This window comes from Sinohyriopsis cumingii, chromosome 3 (assembly GCF_028554795.1).
Source record: "Sinohyriopsis cumingii isolate HCF-2022 chromosome 3, ASM2855479v2, whole genome shotgun sequence".
In the NCBI taxonomy this organism is placed as follows: Eukaryota; Metazoa; Mollusca; class Bivalvia; order Unionida; family Unionidae; genus Sinohyriopsis; species Sinohyriopsis cumingii.
The window spans coordinates 115,310,837-115,330,593 of record NC_142963.1 but is presented as its reverse complement, the minus strand read 5'-3'; the positions used below and the strand labels follow the sequence as shown (position 1 = coordinate 115,330,593).

At 35.9% G+C, this 19,757-nt stretch overlaps 1 protein-coding gene across 1 annotated transcript; it reads right to left on the bottom strand.

Annotated features, from left to right (window-relative positions):
* Positions 1-8,033: 8,033 nt before the first annotated feature.
* Positions 8,034-15,619, bottom strand: LOC149803634 (uncharacterized). The gene is made up of 2 exons (XM_089953387.1): positions 15,461-15,619; positions 8,034-8,482 (listed from the first exon to the last, which is right to left on the bottom strand). The coding sequence occupies exons 1-2, from the start codon at positions 15,523-15,525 to the stop codon at positions 8,179-8,181; spliced, it is 369 nt and encodes a 122-aa protein (XP_089809513.1). The 5' UTR covers positions 15,526-15,619; the 3' UTR covers positions 8,034-8,178.
* Positions 15,620-19,757: the final 4,138 nt, after the last annotated feature.

Genomic DNA, 19,757 nt, shown 5'->3' with positions numbered 1-19,757 from the left:
TCTCTGGTTGCATATTTTTGCCACTTATCCACTTAAAAAAGCCAACTTAATAATTTGTGTCTGAGGTGCGAACAGCACGCTTGGTAACGCCGCCACGGTGTTAGTTTCGAGGATCTAGTGGTATCACAATAAGCGTTTAGCTGACATAGATCAAAACTTTGTATCCCCATAATTTTACGACTTTCACCCCGATCGTCACGCAGGAGTGTATGCGCTATGGGGCAATACAAACTAGTTCTAACGCAATCGTGAAATATGTTTGCGTAGCAAAAGTCGGCTAGCATAAAACTATGCAACTGTTATGAACATGTTGGAAACACAATAATTAACTTGTCGAACCTTATGCTACATTTAATTGAATGGTTCCAGTCCAATATACCTATCTGACTTCACCCATGTGTAGGCTCCATCTAGAAACTTACGCTCCTCTTCCGACACGCGTATTCTCATTCTAAAACGCTTTTTATGATACTACTGGGGTGCGGCTCGCCCTTCAAACACAATAATACAATTTCGTCATTGTATATACGGTGTCGTTGTTGTCGCCGTTTATATTTGTAAAAACATACGCTTTGCAAACACACTGGATACTATTCGTTGACGTTCATGGTTCTTACGCAGTAAAAATCTGCTAGCGTGTTGATTTTACCCACTGGCCATGTATACGATTTTGCACAGCAATATTTGCTGGCTAACAATTACTCGACTTTTAATGTATGTAAATCAGTTACCTGTTTTGGGTCACTGAAGCCTCGGCTTCATACCTGTTCGATGAGACGTCGATGGTCTTCCTTTCCCGCCAACATGGCAATGCTAATTATTCTATCGACAATAGCCATCGAGTTGTTTATTATTTGTACTAAAACTACTGTGTGCTGCCGGGGTCCCCGAGTTGCCGAGTGGTCTAAAGCACTCACCGTTACGGATTACTGCCGTCTCACCTCTGTCTGCGTGGGTTCGAGTCTCTGGTTCGGCCAATGTTATTACGTGAGAAAGCTTGTCATTAGCTTCTCGTGGATCTGTGGTTATTTCTGGGGTTTTCCCGGCTTCTTACTCCACCCCATTTATACTGCCTGCCATGTATAGCCTATCTTGTGCCGAAAAATGGCGTTAAACCCTATAAAAACAACAAATTTGTGCTCCCGCGAGAGCATTTGAATAGACACGCATTCCATAATATAATCGAATTGAAATTATTTTACCAGCATTAATGCCAACCGCACTGGATATATTAATAAACCTCAGACAACAAATCCTATTGGTGCACCTGTAATAATAGTTCAATTCCAGAAACACCAAGCCCATAGCGGCCGCGGTCGCATGTCCATTAATAGCATCTACAATGTTACTCATATGCTTGTATTTCACGAGGCGTATGGTTTTCTTGATGGCGTCATCTTGCAGGTATTGTTTCGCTTCGACTGTTTTCTCAACTCGATAACATTGAGGTCTTTTATAGTTCTTCCGTTAATAATGTTATCGCTAAGCATAATTGATTGACAGGTTGGCTTTGATCAGGTGACGCATGCACATGCACTTCTAACCAATTGCCCATTTTTACTTGTACAACAGTCATACATCATACAGTCATAGAAAATACGTACTTGGAGAATATTTAAGTCTCCGGCAACTATGCGTTCTGGGACACCACATTCACTTAAAATCATATTGCTTACATCCAAGGCTTTCATGGCTGAAACGACTCTACTCGTCTTCGCCAAAGAACAGCATCACGGACAAGTGCATCCGAAATCTTTCACTTCTTGGTTGAGTGAATGTAGTTTTAACATAGTCAACAGTGAATGGTGGTCGAATATCAATTTATTAACAGTCTGTCCACTGAGTCCTAGCTACAGTCTGAAATGCCTTGAACAAATGTCTTGTTGCGCTGATACCTTGTTGGGTAGTTATTTGCCATGATAGCTGCTGAACGTTGCCTTCATAAACGTCTGCGGTAAGTGGGTAAAATGACTATGGCAATATGCCCATAGAATTCATAAACGACAACGATTGTGTTTCTACAGCCACAGAAGGGATTATCACGGACAACAACAATGCTAATTTCAACAATACAAACTTGCCATCAAAACCTCCATGACCCCAAATTGCAGTGCTGTCGGTGGGAGTTCGTTACAATGTAAATGTGTCTTGCTCCGAAAGTTACACGAAAACAACAATGAACTTTTGTGAAGTTGTCCTCGGTGATGTGCGAATCCAAGCGCGTTTCTGACGTTTCCAATCGAATACGGGTTTCTACGGGGGTTTTGTGGTCACGAGTTGAAGCGAGGGATTGCAGCACATTCTTTGCTTGACTTGCAACAGTGGTCTTAATAGAGTCCATGGCATGCGGGGTCAAATCGTTTGATGTGACTTCGATGAAATCTCCCAGTGTGTTACCACAGTGTACACGAAAAACTGGCCAATGGGCGCCAACGACTCCTACTGATAATATGCGTTGTATAGTTATCATTGCCAAATAATGTTCCCAATGCAAGGGAGGTTTGAAAGCCTTTAACGTACTTAAAACGAAGGACAATCTTAGAAACAGAGGCCAATGGTGAAAGGAAGTCGAATAGGTTGTCATTCTAGTCGGTCAGCATAAAGAGCAGATGTGGGGATTTTCGTACGGCTTGATTACAGGCAAGACTGGTGCAAATGCCAAGAGCCAGCATGGACTCTGATCAAGATTAACTCTACAGAGCACGCAGGGAGAACTAACCTCATCACTGGTTATCGAGTCTATGTAAGACCGGCCATCCCAACAGCTGGTACTGGTTTGAGTTTGCTATGCCAACGCGATAGGAGGCTCAGCTGACATCTACTTGCTGCCGAAAGGGGTGGCTCGTTGGCAACGATGCTAATTATTGTGCCGTCCCCTTTCAGGATTGCAATCTGCCTCTGGATTTCCTGTTTAATGGCTTCTACTTCGTAGGCATCTGCTAGCACTTGTACAGTATTTGGGTGGCCATTATGTCGGAGGAAAACGCCAGAAGACCAGAAACAGATATTGGGTTAACAGTAATAGACTCGGAGAGACACCAACAAAATCTAAATATCGCACCCCACGTTGTCCGAACGGTGCAGCAAACGTCTTCTATATTCCATGCTATGAGAAATGTTACTTTATCAATGTGTGTGCAGTTGTATGCTACCATTATTCCGCTAAAGTCAAAATGATACATTTATATCACTAATGATTTTTCTGTCTCTAATATCAGAACATAATTTGTCGAAATTCTGATTTGGCGCGCTCGATTGTTATTAGATATCCTGGCCTGCGAGCAGTGTGTGTGTGTGTGTGTGCCCAAGTCCGCGAGTAAACGGCACCCATCGCCTTGCCTGCACGCACGAGTGCACAGAACACCGATTTAGTAGCATCATTTTTTGGTGTTGTGTGCTTAGTCATCATGGAATATGGACTTGTGTGTGCAGGCAAGACGATGGGTGCCGTTTACCCGTTGACCTGGGTTCGAATCTCCGTAGAGTACGAATTATAGATTCTCCATCCCGTATAGCAGTAATATTTGTATTAAATATTAATATGGCTGGGTTTTATAAAGCATTCTCCTTTAGAATCAAGTGATAGTACTTTGTTGTATATTTGTAATTTAATATTATCATACAGATTAGAGTTTTTTAATTCGTGCTCTACGGAGGTTTCAGCGGGTAAATAATAATTCTGCCTAGTATTATCATGCATTCTCCTGTAGAATCCAGAGACAGCGCTATCCGTTTTGTTTGGTGTATATTTGAAATTCTCTCTCTGGGTGAAAGTCGTAAAATTATGGGGTATACAAAGTTTTGATCTATGAATGAATCTCTCTCTCTCTCTCTCTCTCTCTCTCTCTCTCTCTCTCTCACACACACACACACACACACACACACACACACACTACCAACAACAATAACAAATGCAGATCTAAACACTTTTTGTCATCTCAATTCTGTAGATTACTCCTGAAATCATTACAGTGTTGCAACTTGTCTGAGCTGTCAAGGGTACATTGTGTGTGGATCTGTCCCCTTATAATGATCTAGATATACAGCAACTTGTTAAATTTAGGGGTACATTGGCAAACCGGGCGTGGAAAAAAATGCCCCCTGTGTTCACTCAAGTTGCAACACTATATCGGGGTGGCCATAATCATCTAATACCACTTAATAAAATCCTTCATTAAAAGAACATGTGCCTTATATCGGGCTGCCTAGATTGTTCCAAAATCAATACTACAAACATTAATATCAGTAAAGAACTTAGCCCGACAGGGATGAGTCCGGATTTTTTTCTTTTTCTTAAAAGGTACGAGTTGTCAGACAGTTGTTCGCTCTGCATAAATGACAAAAATTCTTGTACACATACAATTAAACATTATTTTAAAAACTCAACCAGACCCGACCCTATATCCCGCAGAAGCTCTTCTCCTCCGTAGCCTTGTATAAAAATACACTATAATGGCACTTGCATGGGAAGTAACCGCACTTGGTCGTTTAGACGATAGCGTGTGTATTATCTCCCTTTCCCTAGATGCAAGAAACAGACGTCAAATCAATAGTAGTTTTTTTCTACGTTGTTTCCATTTCTCTGGTAATTTTAAAATTATCGATTTCTGATTGGTTTGTAACAAACATGACGTTCATAATATCTCTGTCATTGGCTTCAACGGCACATTCAGGACATTATTGGCTATATCCTGCCAAGGCAATCAAAGCAAACTTGCTTTCGTAAGGACACATAGTTTCCCACCCGGACTGTCCTGGGCAGGTATCGAATTTACGACTTAAAGATTACAAGTCAAATGTTCTATCAGCTGATAACATATTAGATGATTGTGTGATTATGCTTTACTGAACGAAAGATTTAACGTGAATTTGGCGTATCAGAGCACGTATAGCAGTGTTTTCTAAGACTCATGCTTAATACTGATAGAAAAGTCAATCCTTATTGTAAAAACGTCTGCGGTTCCTAATCACATAGCATATGGATACAACATTAAATCTGTACCGTGTATAATTCATTCGTTCTAAAGATATTTAATTTGTAATCAAAACGCCATCCGAATGCCAACGGCGGTAATTGAATGAATTGTGTTTTTCCCATTTGCAATTATGTTCTGGTCAACGTAGATATCGACACTTCAAGCAAACTGGAGAAATCAAAAGAAGTGTTGAACTGAGTTTAAACTCTTTTATAAAATCATGCATCTTTGAGAATGACTTGTACGAATCTGGATCGCGTCGGTTGCCTAAATGATTAGAGCGTCCACCTCGGAGGCGGGAGGTCACGGGTTCGAACCTCGGCCGAGTCTTACCAAAGACTTAAAGAAATTTACTAGCAGCCGCCTCGCTTGACGCTCAGCATAAAGAGGGTAGTGCTAGGACTTGTCGGCCTGATGTCAGGATAATGTGATTGGATAGTACATCATTCTACATGTATGTGGCCTTTTTTATGCACCAGTGCTAGACATCACTAAAATCTGCCACACTGCAGACATCGCAGCGATATGACTCAGATTGTTAAAGCTACGTTAACAAAAACAAAGACACACACTTAAGAATCAGTTATTGAAAGTTATGTTTACGACTTTGGCTAAAAACGACATTACATTAAACTATTAAATAAACTCTACCAGGTGCGAAGTTTATATGTTCATGGGCAAGTTTTTTCTGGACAAGAACACAAAATATAATCAAAAACACCAGCGGTATCTATTACTTAACTAAATTTGTGTTTTTCCACGTGCAGTAGTAATCTTCTCAGTGACGATATCGATAATTCAAACAGATTGTTTGAGAAAGGGTCGTTGGAGCCGTAAAAGTGCTGCCTAATAAACCCCAGTGTAAGTTTGAGGTATTTGTGGTTTACTGGTGTTTGTTTGAACTGTCTTGAACATTCTCTATTTTCTCTTATTAAATCACCTAAATTTTTAAAATAATATATATGATTTTATAACCAGAAAAAGCTTAATTAGATGTGTATGTATGTATGCATGTATAAACAACATAAAAATTTATTAATAAATAGAGATAAACAGTTTTGGTACCATTTGTATTATGTATAATACACACTTATTAGAGGTATAGAAAATAAATAAATAGAAAAGAGAAGGAACAAGAAGAAGAAAATAAAGAAAAAACGAAAAAATATTAATACAATAAAAAAAAATTAGATAAATATATAAAATATACGTACTACTATAATTTGTACAGATATTAAATAGGTTATTAGAACTCAATTTATATAATAAAAAATATGGTGTCCATAACGCTTTCTATGAAGTATTTTATAAATAATTAATTATATTTTATCGAAAATTAATGTACAGCTCAATTTCATTTTTAAAGAATTAGTAAACTTATTTTTATGTTATTAGATTATACTTTTACCAATTAAATTTTTTTGTCTAATTGTACACAAGGGACATAATTCAGAAGGAAAATAAATATTAAAAACTTTTTCACTTAATGTCATATAGTGTTTTTGAATTTAGACCTTTTGGATATACCGTATTAAGACGGTGAATCCAATAGGTTTCCTTTAGTAGACGTTCCATTTCAGGATCAGTTTTAACAATAGGTTGGAAGGATAAATCTTGCAATGTATGGGAATTTTTGTTAAAATGTGCGGCAACATGAGATGAAAATGATTGATCGATATAATTTTTTATATCTGATCTGTGTTGGTTCATACGTTTAGATATTTGTTGACTGGTTTGTCCAACATATTGGATGCCACATTTTTTGCATGTTATCAAATAAATAACATTTGATGTTGCACAATTAATATCACAACGCATATTAAAAGTTTCTTTCGTATTATTACTATTGAAAGAAGCATTTTCATTAATAAATGAACAGTGTGAACATCTAGGTCTATTACATTTAGTTGATGATCCTATTTTATATGATGGTTTTTCTAATTTAGAATTAGTTAGGAAATCTTTAAGATTTTTAGTCCTTTTATAAGCAAGTGTAGGTTTGCTTTCGTGTAGCGATTTAACACTTGCTTTCCATGATAAGTTTAATAAATCCCAATATTTATTGATAATCTTACCTATATTAGGCAAACTTGGATTATATTCAATAACAAAAGGAACGATATCTTCATTTCTACTTTTGATTTTATATTGTAAAGATTCAAGCTGTGTAAGAGAAGATACCTTTTGGAAAGCAGTATTAATGATGTATAAACAACACATACACGTAGAATGTATGACCGGTTTCGCTCTACTGCTTCATCAGACTGAATGGAAAATGAATTTAATAAAATTGCTTACGTCATTAAATTTATTCTGTTTCTAAGTGATCAATAAGATAAATAATATGACATAAACAAGACGACGTCATAGCTTACATTTTTAACCTAATTTTCCTATTCTGTAACGAGTAATTGACATGGAGATATTCATATATAGCACAGATTGGTGATATTTTAATACATAAAAATATATTAAACTGGATCATACAAATACATATATCTCTATAGATAACTATCACTAAAATTGATATATAAAGCCCTCGCCTTTACCTATCACTGCCATCTCATCTCTCCGCGTGGTTAAAATCTAGGACTCGGCCAATGTGACATATATATATATATATATATATATATATATATATATATATATATATATATATATATATATATATATATATGTGTGTGTGTGTGTGTGTGTGTGTGTCCGATAGATTGAAGATAGGATAAAGATTGATCGATTGATCAAGGGACCAATACATACATTTTCCTGAAATATCGGAGAACGTCCCTAATCAATGTAAAAACTTTATAAGAAAGATGTTTAGCATGAGTATGACGCCAACATAGTTATTAAACGACTACAATTACAAGTAATATACTGCTGTTATTATTATTATTATTATTATTATTATTATTATAATAGAATTCTGGGGAATATTGTTCAATAAAAAATACCATTTTCATTTTCTTACATCACCTTGTCTATGTGATGCTATGGACCTTGCAATATACTGATTTCTAATGCAAGCCTCGACACAATAAAAAAGAGAAATCGGTATAATCTACTTTTCTTTAATTATGCAAATATCTTCATGGTTTTAATTTAACCTGACACTGCACGTCTGCAAACAAAATAATTTTTTCCAATTTGTATTTTGTTGTAAGCTTCGTAGTATTTATTGGTGTTTGTTGCCGAACAAGGATCATGTTGGATCAGGTTGTCTTCTGCACAGTGCATCGCCAGAGGCTTTCTTAGCATTTTGGTATTCAGCGGTATTTTTGAATTTAGCAGCTTTCCATGCTGCTTTATCCTGCACGTCATCTAGTGTCTTGTACTTGTAGCGACTACCGTATTTTTGGTACACAACAGAGCTTACAGTATTAGGGTACAGAGGGGAAGCTACGCGATTAACCACTGAGTATGCAACAGCAAGTTGTCCCTGGGCTGGCTCGCCTCTCGCATCGCCAAATACAATTCGAGCCACAATTTCGATGTTTGCATCCGTGCTGCAAAAAAATAAAAATCAACATTCAGAAGGCTGCAATACCATTAATGCACTTTCACATCACTGCCATTCTGAATAATACAAACATATTGTATAAGCAAATATTCCAGTGTATCGGAGTAATTAACTATCGCAGCTTATCAACAAAATCCCAACACAGGCCAATACCCAGCCAATACTTTCGCTGGCAAAGGTTTGAGACATTGTGTGATTTACAGTGGCACTGGCAGCTTGTCGAACATTTAGGCCTAATGTTCATCAACATTCGACTGCCACTGTATGTCATATACAAATTCTCGTCGTCATGGCTGAACAGTTTAAAAATAGTTTTGATGAAATTTTCAGTATGCACTAAAACTGAACACTAATTCATATAAGTGTCAACATAAAATACTCTTATTTTATATAATGTGCTATGATAACGAATTGGCGTGGTTATCTGTGCTCCTTCGACAGGTTAATTAGGGTTGTTGTTGTTGTTAAGTTTAATTATAGTGGCGTGCGCACAATTGTGCATGTGCCACTTTTTTCTGACTGCACCGCAGCCTGCTAGTTGTTCCTGGGGAAGGGAATGGTGCCACCTCCCCCAGGCTTTTATGAATTCAAGGAACCCTGATAGTTTGGTCTCAATCTGTGGGTCCATAAAGGTCCCTTACAGTTGAATGGTTGGCTGTCATTAGTGGGAAGGAGAGCTCGGGAACGGTCCTGCTTGCTTTACATAGCTGGTTTCTTGTTGCATTTGCCTGGTGTTTCTTGCGATTTTTTGTTCGATTTTTTTTCTTCTTCAAAATGTTCTAAAAGGGTGGGGGGTGGATGTTCTATGCTGTTTATAGAGGTTCTTAGTAGAAATCATGTATGAAGAGAGATTTTCAAGGTTATTATGGTATTACTAGTCGAGGTGTTTAGGGTGTGCTTCCTACGTTATGTTATTTATAAGTTTTTAGATATTGCCTCTTTAAGTTATTTATTAATTAATGTTTTTAGAGATTGAATGTTATTTATACATTATTTAGCAAGAGACCGGAGTCCTAGCCAATTACACGGTTCTTTAAGGACATCTAGGACATCCGATTTTGTGGTTTCCTTAGTTTTTTATAGGTGCTTCGTAAGTGAATTGTTTAGTAATACTTTTATAAAATTGAATGCTATGTTAATGGTTTTTATGTGGTGGCTTCTAAATTTATTTAGCTAGTTACTGGGTCTTTTGGTTTTGTGGGGATAGTAATTATATTTTGTTCCTAAGTCCTGCTGAGTCTATGAATTGATTTATATTTTTATATGCTGATTGTTTATTTTTTTATTAGAGTCCATAAGTAACTCTGGGTTTGTGTGTGGTGATCCAATCTCTTTTTGATTTTTGATAAATATTTTCCGAGCGGGTTGATATTTTGGGCATATATTGAATACGTGGTGTAGATCTTCGGTGGTGTGGCAGTTAAAGCAGTTAATGGTTGCTGGTTTGGGTACTATAAACCTTCCAAAACTGCTTGCTAGTTTAGTTTTTCCAGTTATTATCCTGTTTATGGTTTTCTGTTCTAAATAGTTACCCTTAGGTAGCTGTATTTTCCTATCTACGTTTTTGGGGGTTTCATGGTGCTTTTTACTTTTTGTAGAGGAGTTCCAAAAATCTTGCCATGTTTGGTCTATATATGTTTGTGCGAAGCTTATTGCTTCTGTAGAGCTATAGTTAAGCTTGATAGAGTTTTGATCTCCTAGTTTGGTTTTTGCAACTTTGTCTGCTGTTTCGTTGCCAGAGATTCCAATGTGCGACGGTATCCACATGAGCTCGACTAATTGATGTGCTGTGGTGATATCGTCGATTAATTGGCACGCTCTGTCGAGGAATTGTTCCCTAGAGTGTGTAGTGCGATTTTGGATCGATTTGATAACGCTTAGGGAATCGCTTACAATGACTGCTTTAGGTATTTGGTTGTCTTTGATCCATTGTAGTGATTCAAGTATAGCCCAGAATTCAGTGGAGTAAATGGAGCAATAGTCAGGTAATCTGGATTTGTATTTCGAATTCAGGGATGACTATTGCTGCTGTAGTTCTTGGTAGGTTGTTTGTTTTTGATCCATCGGTATATATTTTAACATAGTCCAGGTATTTTTGGTTGATTTCGTTTACGAGTACAGGTTTTAGTAAGTTTTCTTGTCCTTCTTTATTGCCTAATTTGGTAGCTTCAATGTTAATCCTTGGTGGTTTTTGTAACTACGGTGATTTGTTCTGGTCTGTATTGTTTGTTACCTGTTTTTTTAGTAGAGGTATCTTTTCTCTTAGTTCAAGGATTTCTTTGCCACTTGGTGTGGTGGGTATGATTTTGGGTTTGAAGACAACTTTACACTTGTTTATAGCTATTTTGGTGGGATGGTTGTCTGGGTGGGTATCTAATCGAATGGAGTATCGGAGGAGCAGTTCTTGCCTACATAATTTTATGGGTAGTTCTCCTGTTAGTGTTTGTAGTTCTTCTAATGATGTTGAGGGGAGTGTTCCTGTGCATAATAGTAAGGCTTTTCTCTGGATAGTGTCAAGTTTTTGTAGTACAGGTTGCTTAGCCGAGTTATATGCTTGGCAACCGTAATCCAGTTTTGATCTAATTAGGCTTTTATATATCGTGAGGAGGGTTTCCTGGTTGGATCCCCAGTCAGTCCCTGTGATGTTCCTGAGTAAATTGAGATCTTGGTTACAATTCTGGGTGAGTTGTTCAATGTGCTGTTTCCATGTGAGGTGGTTGTCAAAGAACATTCCTAGGAGTTTTACTACTGTTACGTATTTGATTAATTGATTTTATATAGAGAAGTTTGGATAGACTAGGTTGTTATTTCGTTTGGGGGTGAATATGATTGCCACAGTTTTTTCATGAGATATTTTGAAACCCCATTTGTCCGCCCATCTTCCTATATTGTCTACGCTCTGCTGGATTTCTTTAACTACTGTGTTATTGGCAGGATTTCCATTCCTCCATATGCCACTATCATCTGCAAATTGTGACAAGTTTATTTTTGCGGAGGCTGCATTGAGGTCAAGGTCGTTTACCATTAGGTTAAATAGTACGGGACTTATTACACTGCCTTGCGGTGTACCATTTTCAAGTGAAAATTTTTCCGAATGGGTGTTGCCTATTCTTGTGGTAATTTTCCGGCCTGTGAGGAAATCGCCAATCCAGTTGAATAAGCGTCCAGTTATTCCAAATTGGTTTAATTTGGCCATTAGTCCACTGATCCATACTAGGTCGAACGCTTTTTCTAGGTCTAAAATAAACCGCTATGAGGTTGCGATCATTTTTCCTATGTGTGTTAAAAGCGTGTTTGAAAGTCTGTTTCCAATCTGAGAAGTTGGTCAGTGGTGGACTGTTTGTTCCGAAAGCCACATTGATTTATGGAGAGTAGGTTATTGGTTTCTAGGTGGTGTTTTAACCTATTTGCGATTATTGTCTCCATTATTTTGCAAATATTGTTTGTAAGGGAGATGGGTCGGTACGAATTTATGTTGTTGGGATCTTTACCTAGCTTGGGAATTGGTATTACTATGGCCTTTTTCCATTTGGTGGGTAGTTGGTCTTTATCCCATATCCTATTAAAGAGTTTGATTATGGTTATTGTTATATTGATAGGTAGTTTTTTGTAGATAATGTAACCTAACTGATCCTTACCAGGGGATGTCTCGTTTTTGGATCGTAGGGCTATCTTCCATTCATGTACTGTGATGTCGCTATTTAGGTGGGATTCTTTTGTTCCTTGGTCTTGAAACATTTGAGGCTGGGTTCCCTCCATTAGTTTTTTGTGTTCTTGAAAGTTTCTGGTGTGATTATTGTTGCTACTCATGTTCGAAAAATGCTTCGCTAGGAGGTCTGCCTTATCTTTATTTGTTATGACATTTTTAATTTTTGGGGCTGAGGTAGTTGCTTTCCCTTTTATGGCTTTTATCTTGTCCCATATTTGTTTTGAGTTTGATTTTAGACTCAGTTTAGAGCAAAAGGTTTTCCATAGATTAATTTTAGCAGTTTTTATAGTTTGTTTTAGTGCTTTTTCTTTATCTTTATATTGCTGGAAGTAGATAGAATTTTTGGTGCGTTTATATTTATTTAAGGCCCTTTTCTGTCTTTATGTGCTCTAGTGCACTGTTTAGTCCACCATGGTACAGGGTTTTTATTTTGGATATTAGTTGTCTTTGGGATGCATCGGTTAGCTGCTTCTATAATTGTGTATGTTATCATAATACATGTCAATACTTGGGCTTTCTAAGTTTTCTGGATTTACTCTAGCTAGTAATAATTGGAATTGGTCCCAGTCTGCCTGTTGGTATCTCCATTTAGGTGGGGTTTCGTTTGGAATGTGTTGAGTTTTTGTTTGAATATTGATTGTGATGGTTAATTAGGGGGTAAACCGAAACGTTGATGATTGTGCAGAGTGGGATACAAAACGTTATTTGTGAAAACCTTGTGAAAGCGATCGCAAAGATTTGGATTGGTGCTTCGTAGATGTGCTTAATAGCCTTTGAAATTATGCCCATCGCAAAGGTTAATGAAGTGGATAATTTCTTTAACATATCAACTGAAGAATGGTTTATCCTGAATAATAATAATAATAATAATAATAATAATAAAATTATTATTATTATTATTATTATTATTATTTAATATGATGATCGAGTTTTGTTTTACTGAGGCGAAGCACTAGGGCTGGTTAATCGGACCCCAAATCTGTATCGATTATCTGTTGAGATATATCAAGAAATAATCGAATTTCTATCATTTAATAATCGAATATTAATCGTTTCCGACGACTTACATAAACGGATTACAAGGAGCAGAAAAGTATTTGCATTGATAATGCACACTCCAACCAACGATGCTCTAGATAAGCCTTGAATGACATTCCAGGAACTTGATGACATTCCAGGAATTTCGATGACTTTCCAGGAAATACTTCAATGACATTCCAGAAAACTGGCTTCATAAAAACTCATAGCAATAGCTATTTAAAAAAATATTAATTTTCAATCACACGTCATATTATTACACTGCAAGGGAGATAAATACGCCTAGATGCACATTATTTTCATCTAAGGTAGACTCGAACATAATTTTCAGCCTCACAAAAGCTTCATTCATATTTTTTTCTTCCTGAAATGGACTCAAACAGTGCACTTTGTTGTAATACGTTTGAACGTATATTTTTCAATGTGTGTATAGCTGAGGTCTGCAGCATGTCAACGCAGGGTGAATGGCATGCTCTGCTTCCTCTGGTCCATTACTGTTGTCACTTCATGTCAGGATCCGTGGATGAGACTGAGCAATTCTAGTTCTTATTTCAACGCGAGAGGATGGTTTTCATGGACGTAAAATGTCTTCAAAAACATCGTTTACGTACGTTTTGTAACCATAATGATTAACAGATTACTCAGGTAATGGTATCAGTACCGTATAAGTCACATTACTTGGGATTAAATTAATCATGTTTTGCTATTAAGTTTGCATTAATTGGAGACAAATACTTTTTATTTTACCTAAACTTAAAATGACCTTATCGACAATTTTAAAGTTGTATACGGCTGAGTACACAGCCATAATCTTGATTCAATTAAAACAATAACTCTTCCATGTTATGTATATTATATACCAAACGGATTCGATTGGAGATGTCTACAATGACACGTCATAACATATAAAGATTGATAATACTTGACGTGTTGTTGTCTTCCTGGTTGAAACTTAGAACAGTGTTATTAATCATATTTTACTTCGAACTTTCATGAGAGACCACCTGTCTTTAGACCATGATCCTATGTATATTATGCATATTTGGATCATTGCCAAGCATCTTATGCATTTGATTACAATATAGTATCGTATCAGCTAAAACATTTCATGTGTTTTGACTCTTTTTCAACCGTTCGTATTCTCTCTTTTCTTCATTCACCTTATCCATTTTTGTCATTGCTATGAGCGTCTACGAGACGGGATTGTCATAAGCTTCAGGTGGAATTACTTTTCTGCAGACGGCGAAACATCATTAAACCTGCCCCTTTACAACCTGGAATCCTCTGCAGATTGGTCAATATTTTATTACCAATAAAACCGTTCTTATGATAATCGAAATCTGTAAACGTGCTACTTTTACTGAACTGCCAAATGCTTATGTTCTAACAGTGACAACTTTAGGCAAACTTTCCTGTATTTTATTTTCATCCATAGTTCATATGTATTAGGACCTTTTTGGCCCATTAAACGTTGCTGTATTGCGTCCAAGGGAGTAGGAATGACTGAAGAGCCCTGAGTAATTCGTATTTAAGAGTATTTTTGTCGACATCAAACTCTATGAGTAATTCACAGTTGATTTCCAGATGTGTTAACACACACACACGCACACACGATCACACACACTTTGACACAAGCAATATTCAAGTTCATTTCACTGCGCAAATGGATGAGGTCGAACTGCACTTTCAAACGGACAGCTACCTTTACACATTAACTTAGAAAACTAGCGAACGCAATGCTAGTGTTTATAAGTGTTTTAAATATTAACGGTTGAAATATCAAAAATCAATGTCCGGACTGGTATTAAATTGATTTTAAGAAAAAACAATCAGATCCACGAATCAACGTTTTTCAAAGGTAAACAGCAAGTAAGATAAAGAAGAAAATATTGAATATTGGGAAGGTATGACTACTTAAAACTTGTTGCTTGATATCGGCAATATATCTTATAAAACTGTGCTTCTATCCCCGACAGAACAAAAGTTTTTAATTCCTATATTACTGAACAGATTGTGACGCCACCAGGTGGTACACAGTAAAACGTAATTGTATATGTTGATAGACAGATAGGAGATTTAACATTAACATTTGATAGCGTGTTCGCCAGGGCAAAACCCATGCATATAGACATCTTTTGTTCAGTGAGTATATAAGAACTATATCATAACTTTGTTTTTACTGTACTGCTAACAACTTTGAAGGAAGGTATGCCTTACCATAAAGTTTCGGCCTTAGCACCAACGAGGAAAACCAACAGGAAAAATACAGGCACTGGCGACATCTTTGAAAGCAGGATGTGATCCGCTCGCTTCAAAATTTATTGTAATATCTATCTACGAACGTGGCCAATTTATATCTTGGAATGTAGACTTTGACGTCAAACCTTCCCGAGTCACATGAGTTGCCTTCGTTTCTATTGGTAGACTATCAATACTGAACATTAAACAATCCATACCTACCAGCTCTTTAACCTATCGTAAACTTCATTTTCACTACAGTAAATATCACCGTCTACAACACGGCTTGTTTTCTATATAAATAAACGATGACTTGGTTTTATGCTTCACAATTTAATTTGAACGTCACACAATAGGTACAGAAAGAAATACATATAAGGTGCCAGAAAGCTGCGTGGTGAATCTTGCTAAAACTAAGACAACTATGTACCGATTAATACACATTGATAGGTACAAATTAAATTTGCTCTGTTGAGACGTTAACAACTTTAAGTACAAATTATTGTCAGTCTAGGACATTGTTTAGATAAGAAACCAAAGAAAGAAGAAAAACACTTTGGAATATCAACGTTTTCATCTGATGAAATATACTACATTGCAAACTGTCAGGGTAAATTTGTCTTGAAAATCAAATGGACACAAAAGTGACCATTAGAAGTTCTTATCATCTGATTGGATTGCAGGTAGTTGTGGTTTCCGAGAGGAAAACTGATGTAGCGCTTGCTATTCATGATCATGATCTTTTCCTTTTTATAGTATCTTTATTTAAATGATAAATTGACTAAACGTTCTTTAGTTTTCAGTAACACAAGAAGAACTCTTCGAAAGAACGCTTCACAATAGGGTGGTTCTTAGTTAAGTATCACCAAAGAAATTACTAGATATGTACCAGTCAGAGTTTCTGTATCAAAGTTCCTTTTTACCTCCTTCTGAATTCATAATTCTGCATAATTATATATTCTTGGAATCGAAATGGAACAATCGTCTTCCTCTGGAATCAATAATATCTGAACACCAGTTAAATCGCAATCTTTCATCCTGGAAGGAAGGAACATACCAAGGATCGAGAAAAGGAAAGATAGGGTAAGAAAAACATGGACAAAGAACACACAACTAAATCATAAAATATATAGCAAAATATTTCACTTCCACAGAGAAAACATAAAGATGGCATAATACTAGCATTACAACTGCACCTTATTATAGGCAGGTATCAAAACGAACATTAGATATTCAATCCATATCACGGAAAACTATATATATATATATATATATATATATATATATATATATATATATATATATATATATATATATATATATATATATATATATATATATATATATATCTGTGTGTGTGTGTGTTGACTGTTACTGATAATAAAATTATTAGTAAATATGTTTACTTTTTCCGGGTTTTTTCCCATTGAAGAAGTCAGGCTGGTGGTATCTTAGGAGAATTAAATTGATTCCCAATGGATGTGTTAAATCATGTGTGTTCTTTTGCGATGCTGGAAATTAGCAATTAGTCACGTTGGAGTAGTTTTGATATACGTGTCTTTTCGTTTGTATATGATTGCCTCAGACTGGGCTGGATTTTTTTGTTCTTATTTCTTGTATTCTTGTTGTAACATCAAGTCTGCAGGCGTATATTATGTTATATTCAGAAATTATTTTAGAGGAAAAACATTTGTTTCTATTATTCATTGGAAATAGAAAGTTCTCATTGGACTATAATATAATTTTGGAACTATGGTAATTTAATTATTCAGAATAGTCCTGGACAAAGCTATTTTAACATGTCAGGACTGTTGGCGGACAATTACATTTCCGGATCTCAAATTTATATGGAACGTTTCATTCTTGTGGACTTTGATAGAAGATTTTCAGGCTTATTTTCCATTCAATTCATAATACTATGCGTTCTTGTTAAGGTTTCATTTTACAACATTGATAATTAAATAGTTTAAGTTTCACGAATCGTGTTGGTTTTGCTTCTTTCAGTTACTTTTATGTCCACACAGTCGCAATCAAGATTGGGGTCGTATCTGGGATGCGAAGTTTAGAACTATTTCAAAGATATTACAATTATTTGGAAATATAAATTGATTTTATTTCGGACATTTTTATTCCTGGTCTTTTGATTTAAATAGTGAAACCAAGAAGTTTTCACATTGTTAGCTAGGGTGGAGAGTTTTCTTTCTAATCCGACCCGAGGAGGGTTTCAGTGATTAAGGAAAGATGAATTGCTAGAGATTACCGCCTACTTTTCTCTTTCGGACATAAAATTATCTTTGTTAAAACATGAAATTAAAATTATTTTGGTTAAGTACCTGGTAGGAAATGACAATTTGTTTAAAAAATCTGTAGTATTAATTAGTAGTCTTTTTCTAGCTCTGAAATGAAATTTAAAAATTGAAATTGAAAACCAGGCAGAAATAGGAATAAGAAATCTTCAGCTTCAAAAAGAAGAAAAAGAAATGAAAATGCAAATGCAGAAAGAAAAAAGAGAGATGCAGATGAAATTGCAAATGCAAAAAGAAGAAAGAGAAGTGGAATTGCAATTGAAATGAAAAGAATTAGAACTGGCAAGCAAAATGCATTCCACTCAGGAAAATACAGTTTTTTATGTTACAAAAAATATTAGATTTGTAGACTTTTAGAGAAAAAGATGCTCATCAATATTTTTCATATTTTTTAAAATGTAGCCGAGAATTTCAAATGACCAATGAGCATTGGTGCTTGTTATTACAGAGCGTACTTACTGGCAAAGCTCGTGAAGTTTATACTTCACTTAAGAAGAAGCAAGCGCTGTTTATGATTTGGTCAAATATTGTATCTTGAAAGGTTATGAGTTGGTACCTGAGGTATATCGATAGAGGTTTCGGAATTGCAAGAAAGAAAATAGCCAAACCTATGTCGAGTTTTCGAGGGAAAAGGAACAACTATTAGACAGGTGATGTGCATCTGCAACGATTGATATGAGTTAAGACAAACTTAGACAACTCATATTTGTCGAAGAGTTCAAGACCTGCGTAGATAGTGAAGTCACGACTTACCTTGATGAACAGCATGTAGACACTTTGCAAAACGCTGTTCGTACATTTGATGACCATTCCTTGACTCAAAAAATTTCATTTGTCAGCGAGTACTTACAAATATCATTCTGGTTCAACTTATAAGAATCAAATGTCTGATAAGACTGACTAGAAATACTTATCTCTTCCATCATGCACTTATTGCAAGAAACTATGGCACGGTATTTATGTTGTTTTAAGTTACAAAAATAAGCAACAGAATAAAGACAGAACTGTTCCAAATGCTACTGTTCTCAGAAGCCAGATCATGGTTATATATTGGAAACAATAAATTTTGGGTTAAACAAACACCAGTCTAGTTTTATTATGGAAAATTATGAACCATTCATGTCGAAAGGTTCTATATAACTTACTGATGATTCGTCCAATCATATTCCGATTAAAATACTAAGGGATACAGGAGCTTCTCAGAGTCTTTAATTATTATGCACTTTGCCTATGTCTAAGCGGTCTTCTTCATTTGAACGTGTTCTTGTTTAGGGAGTAGAGTGCGGTTTGATTCAAATTTCACTTATTAATCTTAATTTAACATCAGCTTTAGTTTCTGGACCAGTAGCTATCGGTGCTATGAATTCTTTGCCCATTGAGAGTGTTCATTTATTGCCAGGAAATGACTTAGCTGAATATAAGGTTGTGGTCAATCTACTTGTAACTGACAAGCCTTGTTTAGATCAAAAGGTCGATCATATTGAAAATGAAATCCCTGATTTATACCCTGCTTGTGAGGTTACTAGAGGTATTGCATAAAAGCTCTTAAGAATGAAGTTGATCAAGACATTCTTCCTTTGGCTGAGGCAAAATCCTCAAACATCTTTCAACAATTGAAAGAAAATATTAGCAGCATGTCCCGTGTGTAAAAGTAAGTTTAAATCACTTATGAACATTTTGCACACTGTCCTTAAATATGAGGACATTTGTCGTACAGAATGCATTTTCGCATACAGGGTCGTGGTGACCTTAACATTTAGATGCCAAAAATAAATAGATCTTTGTCTCCTATGGTATTCTACTTATAGTGATGTATATATATATTATGTGCTTCACATTTATCCATGATTGAAGCTAACGTGAAGGTATCTTTCATCTTGGATATGAGTGGGCCTCACAAATCTCAATAGGACAATCAAAACTAATCGAGTGTCAATCCTTGTTGTGTACAGTGTTATGGACAGAAATAA

Coding starts and splice junctions, on each gene's coding strand:
- LOC149803634 (XM_089953387.1), bottom strand. CDS start 15,525: ATGTCGCCAGTGCCTGTATTTTTCCTGTTGGTTTTCCTCGTTGGTGCT. Junction 8,483..15,460: donor GCTAAGGCCGAAACTTTATG/GTAAGGCATACC, acceptor ATTTTTTTGCAG/CACGGATGCAAACATCGAAA.